This window comes from Mustela lutreola, chromosome 7 (genome assembly GCF_030435805.1).
Source record: "Mustela lutreola isolate mMusLut2 chromosome 7, mMusLut2.pri, whole genome shotgun sequence".
NCBI lineage: Eukaryota > Metazoa > Chordata > Mammalia > Carnivora > Mustelidae > Mustela > Mustela lutreola.
Window position 1 is genome coordinate 6,803,056 of NC_081296.1, and position 12,949 is coordinate 6,816,004.

General features: G+C 46.1%; 2 protein-coding genes across 4 annotated transcripts in view; both read left to right on the plus strand.

Annotated features, from left to right (window-relative positions):
• Positions 1-8,841, plus strand: part of BTBD1 (BTB domain containing 1) — a 46,229-nt gene extending 37,388 nt beyond the window's left edge. Inside the window, exons 6-8 of one of the 2 annotated variants that reach the window (XM_059179876.1) lie at positions 2,939-3,026; positions 6,353-6,499; positions 6,969-8,841. In XM_059179876.1, the coding sequence (XP_059035859.1) occupies positions 2,939-3,026; positions 6,353-6,499; positions 6,969-7,127 (394 nt within the window). In that variant the 3' untranslated portion in view covers positions 7,128-8,841. Of the gene's footprint in view, positions 1-2,938; positions 3,027-6,352; positions 6,500-6,968 lie in introns of those variants that run through there. The other variant, XM_059179877.1, reaches the window with a different exon arrangement.
• Positions 8,842-9,752: 911 nt separating this feature from the next.
• C7H15orf40 (chromosome 7 C15orf40 homolog) overlaps positions 9,753-12,949 on the plus strand; it is a 43,988-nt gene continuing 40,791 nt past the window's right edge. The window contains exons 1-2 of one of the 2 annotated variants that reach the window (XM_059179881.1): positions 9,753-9,919; positions 10,612-10,738. In XM_059179881.1, coding sequence (XP_059035864.1) covers positions 9,806-9,919; positions 10,612-10,738 — 241 coding nt within the window. In that variant the 5' untranslated portion in view covers positions 9,753-9,805. The remainder of the gene's footprint in view (positions 9,920-10,611; positions 10,739-12,949) is intronic. The other variant, XM_059179882.1, reaches the window with a different exon arrangement.

Below are 12,949 nucleotides of genomic sequence, written 5' to 3' on the forward strand. Positions count from 1 at the left end.
TCCGTCTGGATAATCTCAGGATCAGTAAAAATCTGTTGGAACCAGTGAAAGAGAATAGTGACCACTTGTGAAAGGTGTATGCAAGAGCCAGTGGCATTCCTGCGTGTCCTCAGAATTCAGCTACAGAGATGGACGGTGGCAAGGGTTGAGTGTGCTCAGTGCCGCTGAGCACTTAAAAAATGGCTGAGGTGGTATGTTTTGTTGTGTAGTTTGCCACCATAAAAAGACAAAATTTGAAAAATATTTAGATTTTCGGTTAAAATATTAAATAAAAAACGTATCACTTACAGTGACAACATAAAGGAGCAGGAATAAATCCTAAGAAACACACAGTCGACTACCTTTATGAAAAATTGGAGAACTTGGACTGGAATCCGCGTCTTTCCAGATTAACCCTGTGTGTGCAGTTCCTTTCAGAAGTTGCGTGTGTTTGGTACGGAGGAGTGGTTTGCAAAACTATTCTAAAGTTGACCTGGAAGACTAAATGTATCTCTCTTTAAAAGAGCAGCATGGATCGAATGTGAGAAGTATTATAATGCTGAAATAAGTGCTGTATGGAACACACTAGAGAGTTCAGAAACCAGCCTGACGTAGATGAGCATTTAGAATATAAGGGAGGAAATTTAGAAAGGGAAGAAAGGATTAACCTCTGGGAAAATCAAGTTAGATCCTTTCTGATCCCATCTAGCACTGTCTGTATGAAGTTAAATTTTAACATTAAAAAAATGAAATCATGACAGTGCTAGAGGAGATGAATGTTACAGTGGGGTGAGATAGGCTTCTTTGAACTTGGCGGAGATCATATAATTTGACTACAGATAATACAGCATTTTTACTTCCAAAGCCACCATGAAGTTAATAAATAAATGACAAACAGGCTACTTTCCATAGTGGATGTTTACTGACAAAGCACAGCTATATAACATGGCCTTTCAAATCCACATGAAAAAGACACTCATCAGCAGAGAAAAATCTCTTTTATTTCATTAAAGAGAAAATCCAATAATGGTAAGCATATGAGCAAATGTTTTAACTCATTAGTAATCAAAGAAATATAAATAGACTCACTCAGCACTGCTAGCCTGAGATAGAATCAATCTTTGTTCCCTGTGGGGTGGAAAGTGTGCTAGTCTTCCTGGGAAGCAATTTGATAATGTTAATCTAAAGCTTTAAGAATATGCCTTTCATTTTCCTTAGCAGTTATACTTCTAGGAATTTATACTAGGGACATAATTAAAGTCCTGCAAGACTATTCATGATGGCACTGTTTTATAATAACAAAATTGGGAGTAACCTAGATTATCCAACAATGAGAAAGTAGTTAAATGTAGTGGACCAGTAGTAATTGTTTAGCTTTTTAAATGAAAAGTTGCAAAAAATATATATGTGTGTGTGTGTGTGTGTGTGTGTGTGTGTCCCGAGATGATTTTTTAAAGCAACGTGTTCATAGAAAACAAGTCTTACTTTCCCATTGTTAGAAAACAGAACCAAAAGTCTAGAAAGAGAATGCACCAAAGGATAAGTGGGGCCTCTCTCTGGGTCGTAGATTTAGTGATGCTTTAAAATTGTCTTTGTTTAGCTGCATTTTCTATTTTTTTTTTTTTACAGAGAATATATTACCATTTTTTTTTAAAAGATTTTATTTATTTATTTGATGGAGAAAGAGACAGGGAACACCAGCAGGGGGAGTAGGAGGGGGAAAAGCAGGCTTCCTGCCGAGCAGGGAGCCTCATGAGGGACTCTATCCCAGGATGCTGGGATCATGGCCTGAGCTTAACAACTGAGCCACCCAGGCGCCCCTACATTTTTAAAATAAGAAAAAAACCTGTGTTATCAACGATATATTTAAAACTCCTGAGACAGTCTTTGCCCTGGACTATAGTGGGTAAGAGCACAGGCGTTTTGGCCCAAGCAGGTCTGCAGCCCCCCAGCTATGCCACACTTTGTGACCCAGCAAGTTAATTTCTCTAAACCTCAGTTTCTTCAACCGTCCACACTGAGGATAATAAAAACAGTCCTGCGTTACTGAGTTTATAGAGCTGTTACAATGATTAAAGGAAATAATGTAAAATCTCGAAGCCCTGCATCTGGCTGGGGAAGGACTCGGTGTGTGGGAGTAGTAAGCAGTGACGTTGCTACAGAAGAGGCCGAGGGGCCCTGCTTTATGTCACCGATGACCGCTGGTCATAGGGTCTTTCGGGGCTGTTAGTACTTCCTGTCAGTTTTTGTACATTCATAAAATGGAGTAAGGTGGGTCTGTTTTTTAACTGTTATGACCGAACTGGACTTGGTAATTGTTGTGGAAGATCTCATTCCGATCCACCTGCGTCAATCGGGTCCTGACCCCACACTGCACCTCCGTGTTCTGGGAACGGCAGCCTCTTCCTTCACGGCTCTGCGCCCGACCTGGAATTACCGACTGAGTCCTTCGCTTACTTGCCTGTTACTGGCGTCCTCTGTTAGGCCACAGGTGCAGTGTGGGTAGACAAGCTTGCTGACCATTGTTTCCCTGGTGCCAGGCCCGGTGCCCAAGTCTGACAGGCCTTGAGTAAGTGTTCATCCTGCCAAGAAGTTTTCTAGTTCGGGCCGCTGGGCTTCAGGCCTGATGACTCACACATTTGTGTTCATGAAGGAGGTGGGCACATGTATTTGGACTAATACATCATTAAAATTATCATTACAGTAAAAGTGGCTGTTTGGCCGTCAGAAATGTACAGTACAGAACACAAGTTCTACTTAAGTTACTTAAGTTAAAATTTACTCTAGAAAGAGTTTTTTAGTAAACAGATAACACCTCCAAGGAGATCACATTTATGACAGTTTACCTTTTTATGAGCAATGTTAGTTATTCCAGGTAACACTTAGAAGTTTTATGAGCCTTCAGAATATGAACATTCACTGAATTATATGTCTATTTTATATCTGATTTCATTCTCAGGTTCACAGTTAATAGAAGAATCTCTGTAGTCGGATTTGGTTTATACGGATCTATTCATGGTCCCACGGATTATCAAGTGAATATACAGGTACACTTTCTACCTCACTATATAATTGAAATATAACAAGCGTATTTTTACAGTAAGATCTCATTTTGACAAACCAGATTTCAATATAATTATCAAAGGCATCAAAAAGCCTAGAAAGTTCTCTTTTGCAACTGATCAAGAGTGGTTTCAGAGAATCGGGGTCCTGGGGTCTTTCCTAGAAGCATTAGCATCGAAGGAGCGCTCCTTTCTCTAGGAAGCACTTCTGTGGGTCATTCCTGCTGTGCATTGTCTTAAAATACCCACCGGCTTTTTCCGTGGCACTTCGAACTCCAGGGCTTGAAACTGTTTAATTTCTCAGAACTACTATGAACACCTTCTGATCTCTGATTGTCTGACTAGACCCTGCCTCATGCTTTAGATCTTCTCCACCCCAGTTCTTAATCTGGTAGAAAGTTAAATACCTTTCGCATTCTCTTTCAGTAAACCAGTGTTCTCCTGCTGTCCAGTTAGTAAAATTGTTTTTGAAACACATCTACACTGGATTTGTATTTACTGCGCATACTGTACTTTGACATTTTGCATAAGTTAAAAGAAAAATAGAAATGAGAAAAGGAAGTAAACAGTGTTTAAAAACTTATATCAGTAGAAAATAACTGCCTTCTCTGAAATGTTGTTAATATATTATTTTAATAGTAAAAACCTTGGTGAACTTTGTGTTCAAAATACATCATTAGTTTTCAAAATACGGATCAGTTCAAACATCTGATTTGATGACGGTTGAAAAAGATGCCTCACTACCTCACAAAGACTCCGGCATCCGAGGGAAGAGCCGCGTTGCTGGCCCTGCTCACGACATCATGCTCGTTGTCTAATCCTGTCTGTTGCAGTCCCCTTGAACTTCAGCTGGGGCGCTCGGCGGCTGCAGTCCGTCAGGCCCCAAGTCTGGGTTTTGGCTCGGATCGTGAGAGGGAGCCCCATGTTGGGCTCGGTGCTCAGTGCGGAGTCTGCTGTCCTTCCTGCTCATTCTGTTTGTCTCTCAAATAACTAACTAACTAACTAAATGAATTAATTAAAAAATTTCAGCTGATGGGTCCCCAGCTGGCTTGAGTCTGTAGAATATACACCTCTTGATTCTGGGGGCTATGCGTTCGAGTTCCTCCTTGGGTATGGAGATTGGTTAAATAAATAAAGAATCAGCTGATAAATTTACACTACTTGCGCCATTTTGTTACTTGTTACAAACCAACTAGAAGGTGGCTTTTTTTTGAAAGATTTTATTTATTTGAGAGAGAGCATGAATAGGGGGAGGGGCAGAGGGAGAAGCAGACTCTGTTGAACAGGGAGCCTGGTGCAGGGCTTGATCCCAGGACCCTGAGCCGAAGGCAGGTGCTTAACTGACTGAGTCACCCAGGCACCCCAGAAGGTGACATTTTTAATATTTTTAACAAATACTTTCAAAACCCACTGAAATTGGAAAGATTTTAAAGGTTAGAAAATTTTATTTTTACCGTTTTAAGTGCAGTAAAACCAAAGCAAACCTCAGAGGGGTACAAAAGCTTTTCACAGGTACTTCCTGTTTCACTTCACATCCGAGGGGATGTTAAGATCCCATCCCAGTAGGATCCGGGAACCCACTTTAGCAGGCTCTGTCATCTGCAGGCCCGAGAGAAGGCATCAGGGATGTAGGTCTGTTGAAAGGGAGAAATATAAAAACTGAGTAAAATGAATGGAAATCGGACTTGTCTTTATTTTCTTCCCAGGGGCTGGCATCACACACCCTCCAAATGTAGCAGCGGGTAGACCCTTGTGGGTTTGCGTGTTAGCTCCACCTCGAGGTGTGATGGTGGCCCAAGTCAGGCAGCGTCTCCCAGCCTCAGTTTCCTTGTCTTGCTGTGGCAGCCGTGGTGCCCGCCGTACAGTTTCTAATGGCATTCTCCCCGCAGCCTTAGGGAGAAGGCGAAGCAAGTGTTCCTCTCAGTGAACCAGTGTGACTGCTCAGAGAAGTGCAGGGGTCTGCTGTGGGGGGGGACACCAGCCTGCCACGGTTTTCCATGTTGTTTTGCTTTGTTTTCTTTTTTAAGGATTTTATTTATTTGACAGAGAGAGAGAGCACACACAAGCATGGGGAGAGGCAGGCTCCCCAGTGAGCAGGGAGCCCGATGGGGGACTGAGTCCCAGGACCTCGGGATCGTGACCTGAGCTGAAAGGCAGTCACCCAATCGACGGAGCCACCCAGGCGCCCCGGGTTTAAGTTCTATATGGAACCGTGCGGGGCATTTAGGAAAGTACATGTCTGATTCTAAGTGGCACATGTGGCTTGCTTGTCACACACTGACTACACTTGTGCAGCCGGCAGCCAGATCAAGGAACAGGGCCTTAGAGCTTCCCCGGGGACCCCTTGTGAGCTTTCCAGTCACTGTCCCTGCGGAGGTGACCACTGCCCTGTTTTTGTCTCATGGGTGTGAAAAGGCAGGTCTGCGAGCCTCCGCCTCTGTGCGGCCTATTCCCTCGCACGGGCTTTGTGTCCTGGGAAGCTCTGACTGGAGCTTTTAAAACTCCTCTGTGCAGCCTCACCCCTTCGCGACGGAGTAAAATCGTCCTCCGTCGAGCCGCTTCGCCCTCCATGGGCGCTTGCTGCCGGCGCCGCGCTGAAGCGTCCCCGCGCACACGGCCGGTGCCAGAAGCTTCGTGAGAGGGTGTCCCTGCGGCCTGGCGCCGAGTATGGAGCTAAATCGAAAACACACGATGTTCACCTTTTCAATATCTGCATCCCCGAATTTCAGGTCATTTTAATCTCAGCAAATAACAGAGGAAATGCTGAGGGAATTTTCTAGTGGCAAGACACAGGCTAGCAAGGAGTCAAGGCCCATTTTCCTCAGTGTCTAAAATCCAGATGCTCAGGGTGCCTGGGTGGCTCAGTAGGTTAAAGCCTCTGCCTTCAGCTCGGGTCATGATCTCAGGGTCCTGGGATTGAGACCCCATCAGGCTCTCTGCTCAGCAGGGAGCCTGCTTCCCCCTCTCTCTCTGCCTGCCTCTCTGCCTACTTGTGATCTCTCTCTGTCAAACAAAATCTTTAAAAATAAATAAATAAATAATAAAATCCAGATGCTCTAAAAAGCAGTCTCCCGAGCCCTGTGTCTTCTGTGGAAACCCCTCTGACCAGGCCCGGCCCCAGTTAGCTGGCATCCCCCTGCCCTTGACAACCTATTAGAGACGTCTTGTGGGGAGCGGGTGGGTTCGCGGTAAGTACAGAAGAATCACACAGGGACACTGCGTCACTGTTCCTCAGGGCTCCGTACTCCTTTCTGTGAACCCTGGCATCAGGTGATGTAACTGAGGTGTACCTTCTCTTTGAAAACTTACAGATCATTGAATATGAAAAGAAACAAACTCTGGGACAGAACGATACTGGATTCAGTTGTGACGGGACTGCTAACACGTTCAGGGTCATGTTCAAAGAACCCATAGAGATCCTGCCCAACGTGTGCTACACGGCATGCGCGACACTCAAAGTAAGTCTTCTAGAATGTTCCAGAGGGTGAACTGGTGGGTTTCCTCTTGTTACAGAGCAGTCTTCCAGAGACAGTGAGAGTACCTGACAATAAAGCCTTTAGGAAGAGGGGAAGGAAGGAGGCTGGGAGTTAGAGTGCTCTAGTGCTTCTCAGCACAGCTCTGCTCAGAAATGTTCTTCACAAGAAGTAGCCCTTTGCTTGAGTAGGAGTTTGAATGTTTGACAGAAAATAAAATAATTATTTTCTTAAAACCGTTCACTGTTGCCTAAAAGCTGACTTCTGCATTCAGTATTTTTACTAATTAACTGACTTTGTAGCAAAAACTTTATTTTTCATGACATGGCTTAGCATAAAATTTCATACAAGGATTATAATGCAATATAATAGGTCATTAATCTAATTAAAGCACCACATTAAATTGAGTGCTTATGAAATGAAAATTACTAATGAACCTTTTGTTCTCATTTAGGGTCCAGACTCCCACTATGGCACAAAAGGATTGAAGAAAGTCATGCATGAGACACCTACTGCTAGCAAGACTGTTTTTTTCTTTTTCAGTTCTCCCGGCAATAATAATGGCACGTCAATAGAGGATGGACAGATACCAGAAATAATATTTTATACATAATTCAGCATTCTGGACATTTTGGCTAAATAGTAGCATACCATCTAGTCTCAAAGGCATAAAAAACTGGCCACAAAAAATAGTTTCAGTGTCATGAATATTTATAATATTTATAAGAAACATTTTAGTTTCTTAGAGGATATGAAGAATGTTGATTTAAGGCTGTGCATGGTTTAAAAGGAATTTTACATTTTCTTATAACCTTAGAGGAAAAGAAAACTGGGCATAAGTGTTTAAAAAAATAAATGCAGCTTTCAGCTTTACCTTGTATAATTTCATAAATCAGCTGACTCATGATCTTTCCGCAGTTTTATAGAAAGATTCTAGTTTCAGACAGCTGGTTTCATTGTTGTTGTTATTGTCGTAGTTTTAACTGTTGTGAAGTTTAGGTGAGTTGGACTTACAGGCTTATCTATTCTGAAGGTTATATGGAATGAGATGGGTCAGTATTCCTACAGAATTCCTATTAATTCACATAACTAATTTCAGAAAATTAAGAAAACTGACCTTATATTTGGAGTTTTGAAGTATCTGGTCGTTAGCATTCAGAATATTGCTAGAAGTAGGCCTAATAAATGCCCAAGAGCATTCTCTATGTATTTACAAAAAAGGATATTTTATAGTAGTATATTAGTCGTGTTATGTAGTACAATTTAAAACTATAAATGGAGTTTGTACAGATTCACAATAATGTGACATAAACAGAGGATCTAAAGGTAGAGTCTAAGACTGGATTCTTGATCACTAAACTGCACCATTGTACTCAGTGTGTCTGTATGGGGGATGCCCTTGAGAATGCCCGAGGTCGAGACGGCGCTGCTGGGGGCCACCAGCTAGCCAGCATCAGTTCAGCATTGTGGCGATAATCTTACATAACAGGAGACTGAATAAAATACTGACCTTTCTAACAACTACTTTGAGATTTTAAAGATAGACAACAGAATCACTCCTGCTGAAAAGTATACTTTCTGTCACCTACACAGTTCTACAGAACCAAGAAGTAAGATAGGTTTCATATTTCTGACCTCAGCTCATGTCACAGGTACAGCTGTATTAGGAGGGGATAGGGAGTATATCTGGTAGAATAACATTTGTATACTTTTTTATAAAGCAAAATTTTTATATAAATAACATTCTCTTTTTCCCTCCAAAGTGATTATCTTGTTAAAAAAAAAAAAAGCTTACGTGTAATTAAGTTTAAGATATGCAAATAGTTTGGGAAGATGGTTAAAAGTCAGTTCTTTTAAGTAACAACTTAAAAAGAATTAAGGTTTTCTAAATAATAGTAATTAGGACGTAAAAATTTTTCATCTAAAATAGTACTTCATTTTATATTTCAAGAAGGTAGTAAGGTGTGTTGGTGGCGGAGGTCTCAAAATTGCTGAAGAAGGGACATTTTCTATCTCTGGTATCTTGTGGATATAAACCTCAGCTAACTGGAATATTGATGAAATGTGTGGTTCTGATTAAAGATTAACCAGCGAACACCCTATAGTGACTGTTACGGAATGTCCTTCTACCTTACGATGTATGGCATGCCCTGGGTACGGCGGTTAATGTTTTTTTGACATTTGAGGCGTTTCAAATGCTTTTCAAGTATGTTGCACTGAACAATGATTGTCACTGAAGGTAGCTGTAGAAGGGATAAGCAACGGAACTGTTTACTGATGTGGGACATCCCCTGGAATTTTATAAATAAATACCTATTATCCTTTTAGGTTTTTGTCATTTGTCTTTTTCTTCTGAAAGTTGAGTGTAAGACACTGGGAACAAGGGTTCTAGCTGATTGAGGTTTAACCTTGTCTTTAATTTATGGAGGTAATTCAACACAAAGTAAGAGTGCACCACTTGGAGTGAGTCGCTGGAACTCGAGAATCAGTGCTGCCCATCTCTCTGCTGCTTGATCCTTTTTTGTGGCCACCAGTTGTTCTCCCTTGATCTAATCTCAGGAGGTGGGAGAATGTCTTGTCATTCTGGGATGGTTGTGTGGTGTTCATGGACACCAGAGTGGTCGCTGGGTGCTGGCTGTGCACTGAGGAGCTCACCTCTGTGCCTCCCATCAGTATGAGGGGAGACTGTTATAAAACCCACTTCCCGGGCAGAGAGATGGCATGTTTCAAAAGGTCGTCGTGGGGAGGCCGACTACAAACCCAGGTCTCCTCCGCCAGCCGCAGCTCCTGAATGCCCCAGAGATGATCCACTCTCCGCTTTCGGCCCCGCTGCCGTCGTCGTTCAGGCCACCATCTTCCGACCCAGCGGCAGGCAGGTCCCCACCCCCACCCCCGCCCCCCGCTTCATCGCTTGCCACATCGTCCATCAGAGTATTTCCTCTCTTACATTGTGGAATCCTCAGCTACGGGCACAAAGCAGGTGCTCCATCCACACATGGACTGTGCTCCCTGCTATCCTCTGTTCCCAGGAGGCAAGAGAAGACCAGCGGTAGCACAGCCTTCCTCCCTGGGGAGTCTGGGAGGCCATCCCTCACTACAGGGTCCAGGCCCAGCTCTCCGTCCTGGTCCTGGGCTGCTGTTGAGGACGAGGAGTCATGCTCCCGCCGGCCGGGAGGGGTCGCCCTGGGGCAGGAGCGCAGACGCGGGCCTGCGGAGCCGCTCCTGCCCACGTGCGCAGGCGCAGAGGGATCTTCCGGCGCCCGTTCGTCTCTGCCCGGCTTCCCCGCGGGGATGCTGCGGCTGGGCTGCTGGCTGAGGCCGCTAGTGTCGGGGCGCGGGCTCCGAGCCTCTGCCCGGCTCTCCTTAAGCGCCGAGATGCCCAAGAAAGCCGGTGCGACGAACAAGGCCAGTGGCAAGCCCCGTGGCAGGGGGAGGGTGGGCGGCGTGCGGGAGAGAGGCGGGGCCCGCGGCTCACGGCTCCCCAGACCCGGGGCTCCTGCGGTCTTGTGCCGCCCCACTCTGTCCGGACGGCCGCGTCCCCGCAGGGCCAGCGTCCCCCGGCGTCGGAGGCCCGGGCAGGCGCCTTCCCGCGCTGGGCCGCCGGTGCGCGCCTCGCGTCCTCGCCCCCCGCGTGCGCACCGTCCGCGCACCTGCCGCCCCGCCGCCGAGTGCCCTGCGCGCGGAGTCGGGCCGCAGCTTCCGTCGCTGGGCAGCCCTTCGTGGCCGTGGCCGGCCCTTCCTGTCCCCACACACTCTTCCCGCCTGGTTGCGCACAGCAGTTTGTCAGCTCGTGCTGCCGGAGGCGCAGGGACGAGTAAGAAGCGGCCCCTGCGCCTGGGGTTGGGGACCAGCACTGAGGGGGGAGCCAGAGCCCCGTCTTCCCAGCGCGGGAGGGGAACACTCGGTTGGGTTGATCGGAGGGCTTCGGGCGAGAATTGGTTGGGGATGCTGGTGAAACCTTTCCAGGTGGCCAGAAGTGCCCGGGCGCGACGAGCTTGTCCTGGGTTAAGGAGAAAGGGAGTCGTGGAAGGCTCGAACGTGTGAGAAAGCGCCTTATAGCCTGTAAAGTTGTAGTGTGGTTGTTGTTGTCGTTTTAGGGTAAGAGCCAGAGCAAGGAGCCAGAGAGACCACTTCCTCCCTTAGGTCCTGTGGCAGTTGATCCTAAAGGTTGTGTCACCATAGCCATCCATGCCAAACCCGGGTCCAAACAAAACGCTGTCACAGGTATATGTGGACAATGGGGGCGGGGGGCCTAAGCGGGGAAGGGGAGTCCCCTCCGTCCTCCCTTTGCCTTGCTGAGCTGAAGGTTGATCTACAGTTGGTGTATTTCTCACCTCTGCGATTAGAGGCGTCCCCGTTTGAGAATTCTAGATTCTAATGTAAAGGAGTAAATCCAGTGTCAAAAGTGAGTGAATATACCACAGTTACAGCATACCAAGTTCGATGAAAAAAAAAACGTATATTTTCCTTCTTAAAAATACGGTATTTTAGGGGCGCCTGGATGGCACAGTCACCTCTGCCTCTAAAGCGCCTCTGCCTTCGGCTCAGGTCATGATCTCAGGGTCCTGGGATCGAGTCCCGCATCGGGCTCTCTGCTCAGCAGGGAGCCTGCTTCCCCCTCTCTCTTCTCTGCCTGCCTCTCCATCTACTTGTGATCTCTGTCTGTCAAATAAATAAATAATCCTTTAAAAAATGGTGTTTTAGGGGCGCCTGGGTGGCTCAGTGGGTTAAAGCCTCTGCCTTCGGCTCAGGTCATGATCCCAGGGTCCTGAACCCATGCTGGGCTCTCTCTAAGCAGGGAGCCTGCTTCCTCCTCTCTCTCTGCCTGCCTCTCTGCCTACTTGTGATCTGTGTCTGTCAAATAAATAAAATCTTTAAAAATAAATAAATAAATAATGGTGTTTTAGAAAGGACACATCTAGAAAGATATGTAGCCTAGAATTATTAGTTTCTCCTATTTCAGAACTGGAGACATTGGCCAGAGAAAGAAAGAAGACACATTTTGGTTGAGTTTAAAGACCACGGGCCCAAGGAGGAAGAGAAAATCTAGTCTCTGAGATCCCTGGTCGTCACCTCCTGTGTGAACTTGCTTTGAGTTAAATACAAAACTTTTCTGGGCCCAGTTCTTTCTGTCTGTGGGATGGGATATTGAACTAAGAGGCTTTCAGGTGATTCCCTGGAGCCCAAAAAGGTGCCTCAGGGATCTCTTAGGTGGACACCGGGAGGCCAGCAGGCAGGGCTCCTGAGAAGCTGTGTTTTCATTTACTGTAAATGTGGGGAGTCCAGGGGAACTTGTGGGGGGGGCAGCATTCTGGGTGAAGGTGAAGGTCTTTTTCTCCTCCAAAGCTCTTTATTCCTTTTCTTTTTTTACACTTTGAAAACAAGACCTCCTAATTGCGGTGCTGGGCCTGGTTTGTGCTAGTGGCTGCGTCAGCCTGTCTGTGTGGGCCGCACCCACCGTGGCCCGCATTTTCAGAGTAGTCGCGCTGACAGTCCGGTCGGCATACCGTGTGTCGTCAAGTCTCGAGATGCCAGCCACTAGAAGGTACACAAGTATTCTGTGTACCAGCGAGACAGAATCCCTGTGAACACTTTCTTTACCATCTGTTGTGAGACCCGTCTGGATGTGAAAGCTACTAAAATGCGGAAAAGGGCACATCGCAGAATGGGAATTGGTGACAGGACAGGAGGCGGCTTGTTGTGCCACTTTGTGCTTATGGATTCTGTGGCCACGTCGTTCACACGGGCGCGGTGTAAGTGTGTGAAAATGCCTGCGTAACCCCAGGTGGGGACCAGCTTCAGCGCACTTGCAAACCCTTTGAGTAGACATTTCTCTCTCTCCGGAATAACCATGGGGGACTAGGGGCAGGAGTGCTTGATAGAGGCCGCATCGACCAGGGAGGCAGGAGTACTCCTCCAAAGCAAAGCTCTTTGGCCCAGCATGTCAAAGCATGCATTTAAACTTAACTTTGACTCACAACATCGCTTTATAGCCGCGTGCCCTTCGGCAAATCTGGATTTGTTGCCCCATTTGTAAACCGGAGATCCTAGCGGCATTAATATTTTCTTCATAAAGCTCTTATGAGGATTGAACAAGTTAATATTTGTGAAGTCCCTAAAACATGTTTGTATGCCATCGAATTTGTGGATACAAGTGCTGTGTAAATGTTTAAATGCTGCATTTTAAAAACCTTAGAGGCATTTCACGTGAGCTGAATCAGTCCAGTGCTCTCATTTTCCTGATGGCGGAACCTGTGGGCTGGCTCGTTCTCACCCGGCTCCTGATCCTACCGTAGGGCTCTGCGTACCACTCGGGCAGTTTCCAGTTGCGTGAGGCCGGGGAAGGACTCCAGGCCCATCTTGGTCTGCAGGACAGGGAAGATGTCAATTTACTCTGGATTTCTTTCCTCAAACGGGGGAGCCATATTTATTATA